Source organism: Engraulis encrasicolus, chromosome 18 (assembly GCF_034702125.1).
Source record: "Engraulis encrasicolus isolate BLACKSEA-1 chromosome 18, IST_EnEncr_1.0, whole genome shotgun sequence".
NCBI classification, from domain to species: domain Eukaryota; kingdom Metazoa; phylum Chordata; class Actinopteri; order Clupeiformes; family Engraulidae; genus Engraulis; species Engraulis encrasicolus.
In genome coordinates this window covers 350,001-368,795 of record NC_085874.1, presented here as the reverse complement: position 1 = coordinate 368,795, position 18,795 = coordinate 350,001, and the positions used below count along the sequence as shown (strand labels likewise).

The 18,795-nt window shown below is 43.5% G+C and overlaps 2 protein-coding genes across 3 annotated transcripts; both read left to right on the top strand.

The window, feature by feature from the left end:
- The first annotated feature begins 3,932 nt into the window (after positions 1-3,932).
- si:ch73-91k6.2 (alpha-1,6-mannosyl-glycoprotein 2-beta-N-acetylglucosaminyltransferase) lies at positions 3,933-7,030 on the top strand. Its single transcript, XM_063222691.1, has 2 exons — positions 3,933-4,291; positions 4,416-7,030. Exon 2 carries the CDS (start codon positions 4,657-4,659, stop codon positions 5,911-5,913), a length of 1,257 nt encoding a protein of 418 aa, XP_063078761.1. The 5' UTR covers positions 3,933-4,291; positions 4,416-4,656; the 3' UTR covers positions 5,914-7,030.
- Positions 7,031-8,275: 1,245 nt separating this feature from the next.
- Positions 8,276-16,541, top strand: rnf8 (ring finger protein 8, E3 ubiquitin protein ligase). Of its 2 annotated transcripts, none has more exons than XM_063222689.1 (8): positions 8,276-8,451; positions 8,920-9,048; positions 9,162-9,998; positions 10,305-10,367; positions 10,593-10,673; positions 11,347-11,454; positions 12,628-12,832; positions 15,711-16,541. In XM_063222689.1, exons 1-8 carry the CDS (start codon positions 8,323-8,325, stop codon positions 16,007-16,009), a joined length of 1,851 nt encoding a protein of 616 aa, XP_063078759.1. In that variant the 5' UTR covers positions 8,276-8,322; the 3' UTR covers positions 16,010-16,541. The 2 variants fall into 2 exon arrangements, with proteins under 2 accessions (XP_063078759.1, XP_063078760.1); XM_063222690.1 differs by having other exon boundaries at positions 12,628-12,839; positions 15,711-15,929.
- The last annotated feature ends 2,254 nt before the right edge of the window (positions 16,542-18,795 follow it).

Sequence of the window (18,795 nt, the reverse complement as noted above, 5' to 3'; positions counted from 1 at the left end):
TTGGAGTGCAAAAGGAAGCTCATCGGTGTGCGGTTCATCTTTGCGGCATCTTAGGCTATGTCTGTAAACATGTTACATTGTGTGCAATTGCACTATGCTAAAGCAGGGGTGGGGAACCTATGTCTTGATGGCCGTTTACGGCCCTTCAGGCCGTCTTATCTGGCCCCACATAATTTTAATGTTATGCAGTTTCACATGAAATATGATATGTTTTGTTAAGAAATGCTAGAAATTCAATACAATACAATCAAGTTATATTTGCAGGGGACCTAGTGAAGGTGATGCCTGTTGTAGGCAGGGCCGCTGCTAAGGTTTTGGAGGCCCTAAGCATAACTCGTCAGAATGCCCCATCATAATTAAATAATAATATGTTTTTTAGTCAATCTCAATTTAAGAGGCCCCAATTTTGGGGGTAAAGTGCTTGAGGCCCTAAGCGCTCTGCTTACTCTGCTTATGCCTAGCGGTGGCCCTGGTTGTAGGTGACCGATAGACCTAAAGTGCAGGAGAAAATCCTGGTTTGTGTTCATAGTACAGCCCTTGGAGGACTTTGACATGACCCCTCAAATGAAAAAGGTTTCCCACCCCTGTGCTAAAGCCTGCCAAAGTTGGGGGTGCTGTGTTTGAGGCAAACCATACGCTTCAATTCAACCAACTCACATCAATAAACTCATGGAGCACCCGCAGTGTGCATGCAAACAGTTTGACAGTCTTGCATGCAAGCGAGCCCAAATTGTTCTTATTGCCATTGACCAAAACTTTCTTCATGTCAGCTAAAATTCTTTTCAGCTTCTGTTCCATATGTATACTGACTGAAGCTAACTATTTAGGTATTGCCTATATTTTTTATTTCATTTCAAACATGGATTTAAAAACAAACATGAGCATGATCCTGGTGATGAATTTTGAATTGTAGAGGTATTTTAGAAACTACTCTAAAAACAAAACTTCTATCGCTGTACAATAGAAAGCATATTAACTGGTAAGAAGACTCCAGCGAGTCATCAAATCTGCTCAACGGACAATCAAATCAGATCTACTCAACATCTAGGATCTTTACAATATCTTTACAATCAACGGTGTCTGAGGAGGGCCGAACAAATTATAGCAGATCTGCACCACCCCATACACACACTTCACCCTTCTACCATTTACCCTTCTACCATTTGCCCATATCTACGACGTGATTTTGTGACGTAATTTTTCATATTTTTGACATTTTCATCAGCATCCAAAACCCTTGTGAACATTTGAAGTGGTTTGATGCAGATATCAACTTAAATTGATGTGCATTACCCAAGTTAGATGGAAAATACATTACAGCGACTTTTTGGGCAATAAAATCAGGAAATGATGTCATAATGACGTCATAATGCCCAATAATGACACCAAACTAACAAATGTCAATCATAGATTCTTGGCTGAAGATCATATCCTCCAAGTTTGGTAGTCACCACCCCCGGTCCCAGGAATGCCAAAAAAGCCCGGTCTGGATAGGGTTAATATTGGTAACAAGTGAAAGCCTCTCCTGCAGCCAACTTCGAAAACTCTGGGGTCTTTCATACCAAGTCTCTCTGTGGGGACAGCAGTTTTTGTCCGGCTTCAGGTCAGAAAAGTTACGAATGCATGAAAACAGATTAGTACTCCCACACCAACAGGTGTGACCGTGAGACCACTTAAATTTGCACTGCATCTTGAGTAATAACTTTTTTAAATCCACAGACACATGCTTGTCCATCTGGTGTGTAAACAGACTTCAACTTATTGTGACAACACCTCATCTGAACCAAACGCTATATTATTGTTTCCAATTAACAGTTAAAAAATGTGGACAAAAGCATGTGCTGCTCTTTGATTTATTGCTGAGAGTAATCTTCCAATGTGCTATTTCAGTAAATAGCACATAGCTGAACAATGTGAAAGCTATGCTGGATCTATCTAATCCCTTCCAGAGGAGATCCCTTCACAGATGTAATACATCATGTATCTCAACAGTAGTGTCGTCATTCATAAAGAAGGCATTTTTCAAATCATACATATACTGTGCTCACACAGTACATCCCCAAAATGCAAAATGGCTGCAGCAGCACACATGTTTGTCATTAAGAGAAATGCAGCGATCCAGACAATAAATCAACACAGTGGAAGCCGATTCGCAAAAATAGGGTTTTTTTATGAGTGGTTCAACCGCGCAACCAGGCATGAACCTTCTTCCAGAGGAAATTGTTTGAGGTGGCCAGGCTTGCCTGGAACAGTCAGTCACTCCTGAGCTACTCAGTTATTTGTGTGGAAACAGGAACACTGTATTGTGGGGGTATTATTATTAGCCTGCCTACAGTATGTGGCATGAGTGGCTTTTGTTTAAGTGCAATTTCCCCCTCCCATTGTTAGCTGCAAGTACACGGGGGAAATATCACTGTTGCATTTGGGTGCTGAGTGTAGGCTATAATATTTATGTCATGGCACTGCAATGGGCAAATAACCACTCAGACAGAACAACGGTGCATTGTTTTTTATTTGACGTTCATCACTGGCTGTTGGTTGTAAATTGTAAAGGGTGTGTGAATAAATGGGCTAATGGTGTGTGTGTGTGTGTGTGTGTGTGTGTGTGTGTGTGTGTGTGTGTGTGTGTGTGTGTGTGTGTGTGTGTGTGTGTGTGTGTGTGTGCACCATTTGCGCTGTGAGTGATTGCGGAGAGTGATTGCAGAGAGGTCAGAAATCAATGTTGTTTGTGTGTTCTGCTCTTGCCACCTAGAGGATAAAAGGCCAAATTGATTTTTAAAACCAAACAGTGTTGTGACCCTCACATCATAGGCTTCACAGTGAAACAGTAGGGGTATCGTGGGGGAAATTAAATCAAAAGTCATAGGCTACTTTTGAATACATGCGTGAGTCACTAAGGTAGTCCCATCAATCAAGAAAGTAGGCCTAAATCCATATGACCCTCAGTGTCCTTTGATAAAGAGGTTGAGTTGAAGCTGCTGAAACTCACCAAGTGAATGGAGGTGAGAGTGGAGCTGGGTGTGGTGGGAATAAGAATACACCTGAGACTATGCAGACAGCAAAAACTCACTAGCATGAAAAGGTGTGCTGCTGACCACCAGATAGGAGATTATTATGTGCCAAAAGATCATATTGATCAGGTTGACGTTCAAACTGGTTGAACTGACAGACATAAGTGCCATGCACTCATGTTAAATGTAGCCTAAACGGACATGGCAGTGGGTTTAACTGTTAGACAATGATGAAATTAAAACAATAGCCTAGGGCAGTTGTTTTCAAAGTGGGGGCTGGGGACCCCTGGGGGGCCACGAAGGGGTGCTCGGGGGGCCGCAGCAATTTGGAAGAAAAAGTATGGCAACACAAAAACAAAAATTGACCAATTAACGTATACCAAAATAAATATTCCCATCAGTTTAGGATTGTATTATGATAATCTATTGCATCTCTGAGCATTAGGTCCTACTACTACTGACATTAGTCTATTTGTATATAGACCAGTGGGACACTGACACACAGACAATAGACTACGGTTGTGAAAGGGGGTGCACAGACCGTCAGGGGAGGCAAGGCTAGACTCTACCAGTATATGGGTCTTGTCATGGTAAAATTTGGGAACCCCAGGGCTAGGGTAGGCCTACCACATTACTACATAACAAGAACCGATTTGTCTCTACTGTAGGCTTTTTTTCATCTCCCAACGAATCATGTCAACAATGGACAAAATTATAGCTCTTTCCTTGAGACAGGGCAGGGGCATACTACACGGGCTCAGGACAGAGAGACTCCCTTGGGACGCAGGGTTTAATTAAATAGGGCTAGGCACAATATCCTTTTTGCCGGGGCAAAATTCCTGACTGCGGAGGAGGTAGTATCTAATTCAATGCAGGTATTCAATGGGCCAAAACCAATTCTCCTACACGACGTGTATTGGTAGACAATTAAGAAAGATCGGCCTGTGTCTTGTATGATTATGAAGTCTATGAAAAGCGCAAGAAGAACGCTGTAGCAACGCACGAGCAACAGAATGTTGTTGTCAGTCGGTGGCTGGGTAGCCTATTCGCTTCCTCGTTCAGCCCTCTCAGACCTCCTCTGACATGATTCGCGATATCCGTTCTCAAGTTACAACAGCATAGGTAGGATAGTGATTCGTCAACTGTGAGTTTTGTGCGTTCCTGTTGGCTGCGGGCTTGTGTACACGTCAGCAGTCAATTTCAAGTCATTCCCTTGTACACGAAATGACTTTTTTCCTCTTCCTGGTTACAAGTTTTATGACACATGATACTTTCAGTTGGTGAGTGAACTTAAAAACTTACATACTGCCTAGAAGCATCCCAATAGGCTACTTGCTTCTGACGATTACGTAGTAATAAATGTCTGTAATAACGCGTTTTCAATTTGTTATTCTTTTATCTTAGGTGTTACCTGACCAAAATGACCGTGAAGTAAATGTCATACCCATGCGAGCACAGATGGCCTCGTCAACGGAATGTCTTGACAGCGCATTCTAAAGCATTTTACAAAGCGGCTGGTTGGTAATAACGGATAGGCTACAAGTTATTACGCGCATCTGTAACTGAGTAATGGTCAAGTTTGGTGGTGTTAGCGTTCCATAGGTCTGTGTACGTGCCAGAGTTGTACGCAGGTTGAGGTGACAAAATGAGATTCAGACTCCTCCGAAGAAACCTAATCGCCTTCCTGCTTGTCTCCCTAGTTGTATTCATCTTCATGTACACAAAATTTGTTGTTGTCTCTGACAAACCTCCTGAAACACCACCTCTGGAAAGTAAGCCACTGGAGATCCAAGCCACTGCCCTGAGCAATTTCCAATATGGATCAGTTATGGACATGAGGACTTCAGTATATGACAGTAATTTCAAACAGTTCGTTCAGAACAGTGACAAGTTCCCAGGGGACCCCGAGGTCGTCATTGTAGTGCAAGTCCACAACAGGCCAGCTTACCTCAAACTGTTAATACAGTCATTGGAAAGTGCTGCAAATGTTGACAAGTTTCTAGTTATATTTAGCCATGACTATTTTTCCCCGGAAATAGCCAGCGTTGTACAAGGGATAAACTTTTGCAAGGTCCTGCAGATTTATTTCCCTTACAGTCGTCAGCTTTATCCGGACGAGTTTCCCGGGCAGGACCCGAAGGACTGTCCACGGGACATAGCCAAGGCCGACGCCATCAAGTCTGGCTGTATCAACGCTGAGCACCCAGACTCCTACGGCCACTACCGGGAAGCCTCCATCACCCAGACCAAGCACCACTGGTGGTGGAAGCTCCACTTCGTGTGGGAGCGCGTCCAGGCCCTGCAGGGCTTCAGTGGCTTCAGCCTCTTCATCGAGGAAGACAACTACCTCCTCCCCGACTTCTACCACTTCTTCAAGGGCGTGCTGGACCACAGGAAGTCTGATTGCCCTGACTGTGACATGCTGGCCCTGGGCAACCACGACGGCACACCGGGGCGCTTCCAGGAGCTCTCGGGCCAGCTGGACACGGCGAGCTGGCTGTCCACCAAGCACAACATCGGCATGGGCATCTCCAGGGAGGTGTACTACAAGCTGATGGGCTGCAACAATGAGTACTGCACCTACGATGATTACAACTGGGACTGGACCCTGCAGAACCTCTCCGGCACCTGCATCTCCAAGCCGCTGAAGGTGCTGGTGGCTCGGGCCTCCAGGGTGCTGCACACAGGGGACTGTGGCCTGCACCAGAAAGAGGCCTGTAAGCCAGAGATGGCTCAGGCCAAGGTGCAGGAGTCCCTCCAGCAGGCAAAGTCAGGTCTCTTTCCCCAGACCCTCACTGTGACAGACCATGGGTCTGTTCAGCACACCCCACACATGAAGAACGGAGGATGGGGTGACATCCGAGATCATGCACTATGCAAAAACTATGCCAAACGTCTCTGAGCCAAATCGTCACTTTATGATATCACCACCCCCTCCCCAACCTTAAGTGCCATTTTGAATGATGAGAATGACAAGATGAACAGGGAAAAATATACCTATATTTTGGGATCTTGGGTTTTCTAAAGAGGCATGTACACAGTGGAAGATAACAAAGACCACATCTTGAAAAATCAGGAATGTAAATGTTTGTGTCTTTTTTGTATCTTTTATCTTTTACCCTCAGAGGATGATTCCATAGAAATATTTTTGTTTCTGACTTTTAAAGGCCAAAGCCTTAACATTATGAATCGCAGTGATCCGTCTTAGGCTGTCACATTTCATGTTGTAGGCCTATTCTTCACCTGTATTTGTATTCTCTTCTGCACATTTACAAAGGGAAAAAAATCCACCACAGTATAGCATTCCTTAATTGTTTCCCTTTGTGATATTTCTAAGTATCACAAGAAGACATGGTTTTAATCAATCAAATGTGTAAAAAAGCTGAAATCTGCTTTTTAAGTGATTTAAAAACAAACATCCAGATTCCATTTTCTTTTTCTTGGATTATTGTCTTGGTGACCAGTGCATGTCAAGAGAGTATCTGTTCTACAGTATATTATTTGCATGACTATTTACATAGGGCTAAGAGGGAAAACCCACACAAGATGCAAAACTGTACGTGTTTGTATGTTATAATGTTTTTTCTTATTCTCTGAGTGTCTTATGTTGTTACGGTTTATTCCAAGCAGGACTGACAATGCATTGCCAGTGGGAGTTTTTTCTAAATGCTTGCTGTGATTTCAAAGGTCCCTGTCCCTGTTTGTCTTTGTGAAATGTTGGTTTTGCTGAGTTGAATGTCTGCGTTAACCTCCGCACTAACCTTTGCTCCACAGGAAAGGTGTGTTTCCTCTCAGCTTGAACCTTTAAGGCTTATGCAATCTCACATACTCTGAACCACTGTTGATTACACTGTTTTAATTAGTTTTTGTTTTCTCACATTCACAGATGTAAAACAGTTTGTCAGCTTCTATCAGCTTGAAGATATTCGTTAGACAGAGATGTTTCACACTTTGAATGTTCATTTTGCTCCTGTTCCTTTCCGTACCAATGCCGTAATATAAGCCATATTCTGAACAGCCTTTGTCACATGCGTGTGTGTTTTCGCCTTCATTTGGATCTTTTTTTTTTTTACTGTAATAACCAAAGATGGTTTGATGGTGGAGGGATGACAGGACCTAGGTCTTGAAATACAAATGGCTTTAACTTTTTTAAAGAGTATAGTGGGAGAGATGTAAATAGAGACAGCTGTGAACCATGTTGAGAGTAATTCTCTTCTATTGTCTGTCACTGTAAATAATAAATATGACACGTCCTCAGTGTTTCTCCCCCTTCATTTTCAACTGATCTATCAACTTATTTTATTTACTTATGACTAGACATTGTACCGTAGCATATTAAACAACATTGGGGTTTTAACATAGTAGGCCTATACTCAACATTCAGCATCACTGCAACTATTTGCACCACCATTAAATACAGCTGACTATTGCATAACGGAGGTCTGTAATTTAACAAAAACACAATGAGAGTCATGTTGAACCATATAACAGGGAATCTATAGAAAATGGTGCATGACTGTATAACTGGTTAATATGTTAAACTTCACTCAACTATCCTTTTGACACTAGGCTCCAATAAAGAGCCAGACAATTGCTCTAAGATAGAGTAAGAATGGTACATGTCCAGATAACCAGAGCTTAAAATAATGATAGTCGTCCTGATCTATTAAATAGCCTAAACATGTCAGCAGCGAGCAGATCACTGAGCCTAAATTGCAGCATACTTGCCCAGTGACAATCTCTTATCAACAAAGAAAAAACAACTTTAGGAGGCTAAGGATTGACCAAACCAGACCTGCTATGTGGGGGTTCAGTAGGCCTAGGTAGCCTACTGATGAATTGATAGATGTCTAAATGAGGCACCATTAAAAAATGGTGTAGGCAAATCGAATGATAAAGATATGTTGAAAGCCTACTATTTATGTCGATCTTATTCTTGTAGGCTAGGCCTATTTGAATTGTACGCACTGCTATGCGTTGTTGAAGAAGCGGGCTCCTGCAGTAAGTCTTGGCCTATCCTTTAGATAAAAGCGTCAATTATTGTAATGTAGGTAATACAATGTAACAAATCTACCCCCCCATGTAAAAATGTATCCGATGAAATGTATCTGAACAGTTTAAAACTTTTGTAGCGGAGAATGATGGGAAATGAACCAACTGAACTTTTGATTGGATCAAAAACTGTGCTGTCTGTGATTGGTGCACTGTCTTGTCAATCGTTTTGGCGCACGTTAGCGTTGAAGCTAAAAACTTGCTTCGTTGTTGTGAAGCATAACTACAGAGGTAGCATATTCTGTATGGCATATTAATCATGGAAGAGACAGAAAACTGTACCTCACCTTCCACAGAAGATGAAGACGACGTCGTTGAAAATGAAATATGGTGTCTACAACGGGTTGGGAAGGAAACGGACTGGCTGCATCTGTTGGAAAACACAGAGGTGACGTTAGCCTACTCGCTAGCGAGACTCCTCCAGTTAGCTATCATAATCAACAGTTTGTACTTGATAGCTCATTGAACCCGTCCCCAGATACATTCATACGTGATATTTACATGATCTACGTGCCTTTACTCACTAGGAGACGCACATCCCTCTTCTTAACACAACACGGCTAATCACGACCCATTAACAGCATCGTAGCTGCAAGCCGTTATGCTAGCTCCAGTTCTACTGCAAGAGTCTATGCCTGTAGTTCTCTATCCAGTGCCCCGAAATATCCTGATTCCTGACATAGCCAAATAAAGTGTGTTCTTCAACGTTGTGACACAAATCGGAAGTAAACTAGTTTTGAAACAAGTAGGGTGGCACGTAGGTCACATCAAGTTTACATTGGCGTATTTGAAGTTGGCGCATTTTTGTCATTTGAAATTAGCAAGTCGCATGTCCTGATATCTCTGTCTGCCCCAGGTCACAGTCGGACGTGGAATGGATGTCACTCATCGTTTATTATCCCTGAGCTGTCCTCTCATGATTTCTAGAAAGCACTGCATTTTCAATCAAACCGTCAGTGGTCAGTGGACAGTCACTGATAATATGGCAAGTATTTCCCTCATAGCCAGTGTTATTAAACTGCTCGTGGTGTCACTGCAAGTGTGTGGTATGTATCTGTCCACCCTCATTCTTCCCCTCTTTGCATGGCTATTCCACAGAGTGTAAATGGTGTGATGGTGAACAAGGAGCGGATACCTGCCGGGGCGCCTCACGTCTTGGACGAGGGGGACACCATTTCCATCGGGCTGCCTGTGAACAGCGCTGCGGTGGAATACGAATACAAACTGGCCCGCCGACACGAGCAGGAGGTTAAGGGCTTCCTGGCCCGGCCGCTTGGCCCTGGCGTCTACTCCAAAAACCTGGCCAAGCACAAGATGGCCAAGCGGAAACGCTCCACCACAGATGACAACGACGTGTGCCCCTCTTCCTCGCCCAGTTCCAAATCGAAGGCGCAGCGCAAGTGCGCCTCTCCCAACTCTCACCGACACCAACACCAACAACACCAGTCCCCCTCTCACTCCCCCACCCGCCATCATCCCCCTACCTTACCTCCTCCACCTGACCCTTCAGCCCTCTCGGAACGGACTCAAGGCCTTTCCACAGCCTCCCAGGAGGCTGGACCTAGTGACCCCACCTCCACCAACAATATTACATCCGTCCACAGGTCTAAACGCACTACACCCACAGCCACCGCTCCTGTTGAGGACTTTGCCAGTGGTGCGAGTGACTCTGAGTCCACAGAGCACCAGGACCTGGGCAGCCTTCAGGACTGCAGCCAGAACATGCTGGCACTGAGGGAACAGGTGGAGAGCACCCAGAGACAGGTGGCGGCCCTGGAGGGCCAACTGCAGGGTGGCTGCGAGCAGGAGGACCCCAGGGGCTTGAGGGCCCGGCTGGAGGCGCTGCGGGACGAGCTGCGCAGCCACCAGAAGCAGGCGCTCAACCGCATGAAGAGCCTGGAGAAGACCTACTGCGACGAGGAGAGGAGGCTGGAGGTGAGCTTGGAGACGAGCCTTGGTGCTACTCAGCCTGCCTGTTTAAAAGTATTTGCAATTGTTGTCAGTGTTTCCTGCAGAATATTTGTCAGTCAAGGTGGCTGGAGGGTTAGCCTGAATTGGCGACATGATGTATCCAAGACAACTGCCATGGCTGGAAAGGCTGTGTTGTGCCGCTTCATATGAATAACCCCACATTATTTAAATTTTTTAAAGTACATTTGTCAGTTTCCACTGACCCAATACACTGTACAACATTGTCATGTGACAAATTTAATTCTCCTCTGCCTTTTTTGGTGACATCAGATGGAAAAATCTCAACAGAAGGAGGAGGGAATCAGGAAGCAACTGGAACAAGCTTTACAAGAAGTGAGAGACCTTTTAAACATGTGCTCAGTCTGTTTGGTGGTAAACTAACATGGTGCCAAAGTCTTTTATATTGAGCCCAGCGGCACAGTCACTATTCTTTTATTACCTCTTCTTCTTCTCACTATTGTTCATGTACAATGTGTGCATATCTTGTTGTGGTTACAGCCATACATGTGGTTCTGAACTCCTTTTTGTCATGTTTTCTTTTTTTTTTTTTAATTCAAGCACCGGAAGGTGATCGAGGAACTGAAAAACTCTTGCCAAGGATTTGAGGAGATCCTGCAAGCCAAAGACAAAGAGCTAGAGGTATGTCACCTTTGCTGTCTGGTCTATATGCCCAACAAATCTAGACTGCCGGGTAATAAAACTGTCACTGGCCGCACATATCGCTGTGACCATCTTGGTGTCTGTGTCGGACAACAGGAAATGCAGTGAGCTCACTAGAGGTGTCTTTGGCTCAGTCTCAATATCTATCTTTCAGTCGCTTCCTCTGGCCTTGTGCCTTTTGGTTCAGCATCATCTAGGTAGTAGGACATCTCAATACGCAAAAACGTGATGGGTGGACCCTTTGTTCACACTGACACCGAGCATTGACTGATCTCATTAATTTATGTGGAATGATCTTCGAAATGCATTTGAGTAGTTCATTGGTTCCATCGACTCCATTTCCTCCGACAAAATATTCAGAAATGTTCAACTCGGGCTGCAATTGATCCATCAGACATTGAGACTATGTGTGTTTCTACATCTACTGCATTTAGAACAACATAGAAGGTGAACTCACCAGACATGCCTACTGGCATGTGTCGGCAGACGGTGCCAGTGTGAACTAAGAGGGTCAGAGGCACAGAGAAGCAGGATGCCATGTGGTGTAGAATTCCTCCACCCTCCCTTGTATACTTGATATTTCCAAGGGAAGAAAAGGCAATGAATTGAGGAATCAAGGACCGATGAATGATGCTGTGCTGTTTTGTGGCAGGAAGAGAAGGAGAAGGCCAAGGCCCAGAAGGCGGAGGTGGTGACGCAGATGACCGAGGTGCTGGAGAGCGAGCTGCAGTGCATCATCTGCTCGGAGCTCTTCATCGAGGTTTGCTATTTGCTATTAATTATGACATTCTCTCATGAAGCTCCTACAGTGTAGCACTCCTGGTATGTGTATCCCTGATTGGGAAACACTGAGCTACAGTGCGTTATGAGGGAAGAAAGGGAATACAAAAAATATGTTCAATGCAAAATCGCCACCAGTTATCTCATTGACCCTTTTGCCTAGATCGCTTTTTGTTGGAATATACAGATGCAAAATGCACAGCAAAAAAGACCTGTGTCTTTTTGGATTTGAGGGTTTTTATAACTACAGTCACTAGAGACTTTCAAAATGTAAAATGAGTTCCAGCCACAATTTCAATTTGAAAATATGGAAAAATCCACTTTGGGAGCTCCCATCAACTCCCAAATGTCTAACCCTGAAAAATATCACAGCAGGCAGTACCTTTTACATGCGTGCAACACCGAAAGAAGGAAATGTTTGTTGCTCAGCAGATTCAGAATTGCTGCTTGGGGGATTTGTCTTGACACGAACAGACAAAACTGTAGCCTAGAATAACATTCGTGTTCCAGTTTTTTTCAGGAAGTAGTTGCTTTCCTGGTGTGTGTGAAAGTTGGTTTGTATTGGCCTGTTGACAGCTTCATGATGAAAGTGGATGCATTTACTGTCTCACTCTTTCTTTAAACATAGAAATAAGATGGCGAGAATAAGCCCTAGTCAAATGACTCAGTAAGGGACAACGTCTGTCCTTGTAACTCTCTACTTGTTTGTAAATGAAAACGAGGGAATTCATGTAATTTGGTCTGCACTCTGTGTGAGCAGAGAAAAAAAGTATTGACTATCCTATATGCTATGATTCACAATGTCTTCTTACCATATACCATGTACTATTGTTGATGTAAATTAGTGTTCAAATTAAGAGGCGCCATTCACTTTGTACCATCTCTGCTTCTCATTTTGTAAATTAGTATTCAAATTAGTCCCCATTCACTTTGTACCATCTGCACTTTTTGTAAATGAATGTTCAAATGAAGAGTCCCCATTTTACTTTTCAAGATCTCCACTCTTCCTTTTCCCCTCCCTGTCAGGCGGTGACCCTTCTGTCTACATGCGCACACATGCACACGTCATTAGACACACGCACACGCATACGCACACACACACCGACCCCATTTACTTTTCACCATCTCCACGCTTCCTTTTCTGCCCCGTCAGGCGGTGACCCTGAACTGTGCGCACAGCTTCTGCCTGCACTGCATCCGCGCGTGGCGGCAGCGCAAGGACGAGTGTCCCATCTGTCGGCAGGCCATCCGCTCAGAGGCGCGCTCGCTGGTGCTGGACAACTGCATCGACCGCATGGTGGAGCAGCTCAGCGCCGACATGAAGGAGCGCCGCCACACCCTCATCACCCAGAGGAAAGGTGAGAGGTGCGTGCGGAGCGAGCTCAGCTTGGCTCTTTTTTTAGTTTGTAGCTTTTTACTTAATAGTTTATTAAGTTTAGCTAAATAGATTTTCAGAGATTTTGCTTCATCTCCAGGGTGTCCGCGGAGTCTAAAAAAGTCTAAAAAAGTCTAAAATTACACATTATCCATTTTAGGCCTAAAAAAGTCTAAAATATAGGGATTTTTTGCACTTGAGTCTAAAATTGAGGTTGAGTAATTTAAGACCTACGTTTCAATGCAAAATATCGACAAAGGATTAATGTTTATTTGTTCTGTTTTGCTTTGTTTTTACGTCCTTTTCCACACCACTTTTTCTGGTATTGTGGCAGTTATGGTCTGTGTAGTTCTACATGAAATGTTGCTGTTTGTAACGTACAATAATAAAACTACAGATGTTATACGGAAATGTACTGTAGCTCCTCCTCCCCTTTCACCGCACAGTCTGACTAGAAAGCCCACGTTTAGTGGTGTTATATCCTAGACATTGTTTTATATCTAGACGTTGTAAAAGCGATATTGGCGTTGCGTTGGCCATACATTAGATAACTAGGCTTCTTGACTGTCTTAAACACCTGGAAGAAGTTAACTAAATGAGGGAAGTCAGTCACCACCTCATTGAAAAAGAACGGATTTCTATTTGGAAGGATGTCGATTAAAAACAGAAGACAAATGTGACAGTGCAAGCCAAGGGAATATGTCAGCACCAGTGTGAATCGTTGCAGGTAAGAAGTGATTTTTAGTCCTTGCAGTGGTGATGGAATAGTCAGGTGTTGGCTGTGGCTTAGCAGTCTAGCGTAGTTGTTAGCCTCAACGTTGGCGAAGCTTGATTGTGTCTGTGCGAGCGAAAGAGAGTAGCGACAGTGTGTGTGTGGCTAATCTGAAATTATGAGTGATTTAACAGTCGAATTCCCATGGAAGTGCCTTTGTTGTAGTCCTATTCTGTTTTGATGCCTTGGTATTTTGTGCTGGTTCTGTGGTAGCAATTTGCAAACTGGTGGGCATTTGAGCTGTTACGGTCATGTCCACGCACAAACGTTTCGTGTGTGCTGTCACATGCACTTCTCATTAACCCCGTTTTGCGTTTTCTTTGCCTGCTGCTTATGAATTGATCACAATTTAGCTTCACGTTATGCTGCTTGAAAATATGTTAAGCCTAAACTACGTCTACATCAAAAGAGCCCTAGATTTTGAATACCGTAGCCAGCTGCGCATTACCGACTCTCGCGCCGTGGCAGAATCTTTCTCGCGTCGCGCTCTTGAGCTGTCATGCAAGTTACACTCTCGCTTGCGTGAGACCTCTGGTACAACCCCCCTAAAACGAATAAAGCATGAATCTTTGGATTGAGTGGCATGGGCTGAGTTGGTCAAAATTTCGAACTATTTTGTTATTAGTATTAACTGCCACAAGACGTTCTCTTGGACACCTCCAATAGATGAAACAAATAAACGTCATTTTATGGCAGCATTTTATGGCAGTAGTGGTGTTAGCTCATGTTCTGTTCTTCTATCTTGGTTAGGTCCTCTTGATATAGGCTTGCACACATGGCAATCACATTTTGATTTAAAAACCTCAGTCAGTGCAATGTAAAGACAGGCTGTTCACAAATGCTGGCTTTGATAACTTGAAATTGTGAAAGCGAGCATTGCACCTTCTCACTGGTCATTTATGATCAGATCTCTTTATGCTTATAATATGCACTAGTGTGTGTGTGTGTGTGTGTGTGTATGTGTGTGTGTATATGTGTGTGTGTGTGTAGTGTAGTGTGTGCAGGGCCACTGACAGCTTTTACCGGGCCCGGGGCTAAATCATCTGAAAGGGCCCCCCTCTCAATAAATACAATACAATTGGGTCCCAATTCTGAGGGGCCTCTTTCTCTGGGGCCGGGTCAACTGTCCCCTCCCCTGTCGGCTTCTGTGTGTGTGTGTGTGTGCGTGTGCTTTTGTGTGTGTGTGTGTGCGCGCGCGCGTATCAATTGACCACAATCTGGCTTTATTTCATTTTTTATTACTCCGCGAAGGTCTAAAATTTTGCCCATGATGGTCTAAAAAAGGTCTAAAAAAGTCTAAAATTTCACTTGTTAAAAGCTGCAGACACCCTGCATCTCTTCAGGAGTTTTGTTGGGTCTTCTGTAGTATTGTATTAATGTGTGGATAGAATGTTTATATGAAGGAGCGCCGCCACAGACTCATCACCCAGGAGCTCAGCTTGGCAGTTGTAGTGTTTATTAATAGACCCTAAGGAGTCATTTCTGCTTGTGAACATAAGTCGGCCGAAGGTTGGCTGGTAGTAGACGATTCATGCACAACTGTATATCCACACCTTGGTGTTTGTTGGACCCCAGAGCTACCAGCAGCTTCAAATGTCACCTGTTTCACCTGTTTAATGTGTTGTAATGGAATTTTCTTACTATTATTCTGATATTTAACAGGTAGATTTTATTGTGCATGCTCTGAATCAGCTACAAATCCAGTAATGCAACTTGACTTGAAAGATGTTTTGGATTATTTTCCCTAATTATGACATCTGCTAATTATTCTAATTTTACAAATGACGGAAAATCAGTGATAATTGCCATTTGGAACGCAGTGTATGTGTGGCTGTTGATCAATTTATGGTAGTGCTCCACAGAATGGTCTACATGTATGGGGAACAATGGATTTTGTATAAACCTACTGTTTAAACAGGGTCACATGTTCATGTCTACACGATGGTATGAAATTGATATGACTTCATAGTTCTTGATGTAAGCTCTCTCTCTCTCTCTCTCTCTCTCTCTCTCTCTCTCTCTCTCTCTCTCTCTCTCTCTCTCTCTCTCTCTCTCTCTCTCCCTCCCCTGATGGCCGTGTGTGGAGCAGCGCAGGCCCCCGCGAGTCCCCCGCGCTCCTCCAAGAAGCCCCGGGTGACCAGCGGCGGCGTTCACATCCTCACCAGCGAGGACGACAGCGACGGGGACGACGACGATGATGATGATGACGACGACGACGACGACAGCAGCATCATCAGCCTGCGCAGCGACACACACTTCCACTACCTCAGTGCAGGGGGCAGCTCGGACAGCATCCTCTCCTCCTCCACCTCCTCCTCCGCACCCTCCCTCATCTTCAGCCAGGACAGCTCCTCCGACGAGGACGAGGAGGGCGTGGAGCTCTTCTAGACCCTTCCCCTTTCATCAAGCCCCACCCACCACTGCCTGCGATGCCTCTTGAAGTAACAGCTCCTGGCTAAGTTAACCTACAGGAAGTGGTAAACCTGCTAATAGATGGCGCACACATGTCATTCAGTCAAGAAAGTGAGGACTCCAGGGTCTTGTATTAGACGATTTACCACCACACTCAAAGTTAACTTAGCCTGACATTTTACTGAGCCAGGTTCTTGGAATAGCCCCCAGCTGTCTGAAGTGGTGGTGGTGGTGTTGGAGCTACTTGTGAATGGACTTGACCTCATTGTTTTGTATTTAATTTTTTTGTCTATTCTGTCTGTTGTACATTACAGAAGCTAAAGGCGTGCATTTGCTGGAGAGAGAAAACAACGCATGCCTTCCCATGTTCACAATTGCTTGTTTTTGTTTTGTTTGTTTGTTTTTATGGTTGGGTCTATCAGTCATGTTGTAATTAAGATTTTATTGGAATGGTCACACTGCCGTTGTTATGTCTCCTAGCGTAATAAAAGTTGTCTGAGTACAGTTATATTTTATATTTCAATGTGTTGTCATTTAGAATACATCCCTTAAGGCACATGTCTACATCTTACTGCACAGTCCATATAGGTATTTTTTGGGATTGCCGACTCTCTGTGAAAAATTAAACGGGACACCTCTTTCTCGCAGAGTTCAGGGGGACGTCCGTCCACTATAAAATGTATTTTTTGAAGCAATTTCCTGCATTTTAACCAAGTTGTGTTCTGTTTCAGCTCAATATAGAACCATACTTCTGTTTATTAATTTAGTACAATTCTGTATTTCAAGTGACGGTTGGCATCCCTACCAGGGTTAAAGTATACTGCTGTATTCCAGAAAAGGTTTAGTCACTGGTGGAGCGTATTTAACAAAAATTGGTATAGTCACTGGGTTGGGTTATCTTGGAGCAAGTGGTAATCAGAGTTTTATAATCAGAGACGGTGAAAAGGCAGTGACTTAAATGGCCAACAAGTTTCATGTACATTACAGTATGTCTTATGCACAGGCGTGTTGCCTGCAACATCTGCCCCTACTTTCAATATTCTACATCAAATGTGGTCCTCAGGCCAAAATAATTGCCCGCACTTAAGCCATCCGTTGAAAGTACTTTCTTTAATATGCAGTTCCGAAGTCCAAGCTAGAGCTATAGGTTTTGTTTTGGGTGGGTGTAGTTAAAGGTACACTGTGCAGGAAATGGTCAAAAAGGTACTGCAACTCTGTTGCTCATTGAAACTGAGCTGGCTTTTGCCAAATCTGATATTTTCATGAAAGTTTACTAAGTTATAAACTAATATTTTCTAGTATGGCCCAAGTATAGTCATTTTTGCCGCTAAAAATGGCTATTTCTGTAAATTCAAAATGGCGGACTATGGAGAAGATCCCCTTTTTCATGTATTTAAAGTGCATTTTTTTATTTCCAGTCATAATGAATACTTAGATTTTGATGGTGGTGGTGATAAGTATTCATTAAAAAGGTAGGGTAAAAAGGTGAATGGGTAGCATGAATTCTGGAATAAACAACAAAAACTCTTGCACATTGTTCCTTTAAGAAACACAGTTGTGATCAGTGATTTCACTGGTGCAGAGAGGACAAGCTGATGTAACCTCAAAATGGGCCTGTTTCCAATTAGGGCAGTGCAAAGGGAAAACAAAGGGCTCATGTTGCATTATGGCTTTTTATCTACAATGGAATCTATCTACCCTGGACACTATTTGTCATTTCCTGTCAGAAATCTGAGCAATTAAGAAGTATAACATGCCATGTGCGCTGTCGAGCTTGTGTAATTGTACCTAAGACGGTTTTACATCATCTCAAAAGTCTTCCAGAAACCTCATAGGGGAAATGATGTATGGTATGTGTTTAGTGCCAGGTGCTGTGAGTCCATTGTTCAGTAGGAAATTGGTTTGTCATTTCTCCCATGTGACAGTCCTGAATCTACCCAAATCTTGAGCATTATCATTATCATTATCTCAAGTATGTTACAAATCTCTCTTTTGGTTAAAATGAGCTTTACGACAGCCTATTATTGAAGTTGATATTCACTAATCTCTGTAGGTCACCCTTATGTTAAAAAGATTCCAAAGAGGCCTATAAGAAAATGCAGTTTTCCCTACTACAGTTAGTATAAATATATCGCATTAGAGACAGTATTTATGTGGTATGGTCTTTATTTGAGTGCAAAATATAGCAGCATTAATTCTGTAATACTGGAGGTAGTGTAAACTGACGTTTTGATACTGCAGTAGCCTACAGCATATGGTTTTTACACATGGGCAGACAAATATTTAACATTGAATATACAGTACATTATCACTTGTCTGCATTTGAAAGGCCAAACTGAGGCATGACTAGCAGAAAGACAGTAGGGGGCGCTAAAGTACAATATTCTGAAACGGGTTCATGGCCTACAATCTTATTTGCACAAGGATACAGTGAGTGCGTCTTAATATGTGACCTTGCCTCCTCCACTTGCGCTTGTCTCCTCGCCCCGCCTCCTGGCCCCTCCTCCGTGGAGAAAACGATAAAGTTTCCCAGCTGTCAGCCTAGCCACAACCACTTTTGAGGGACTGTTTTTCATTCACCATAACAATTGCAAACGAGAAAAAGACTCTACAATTGAGCTTTTGCAAGATATTGAAATATAATGCTGTTGTCAGTGATGTCATCATGACGAGAAGCAAGTGGAGGAGGCAAGGTCCCATATTAAGATGCACTCAGTATCTGCCTTCATGAAGCTCAGCTACACTCTGTGATTACATAGTGT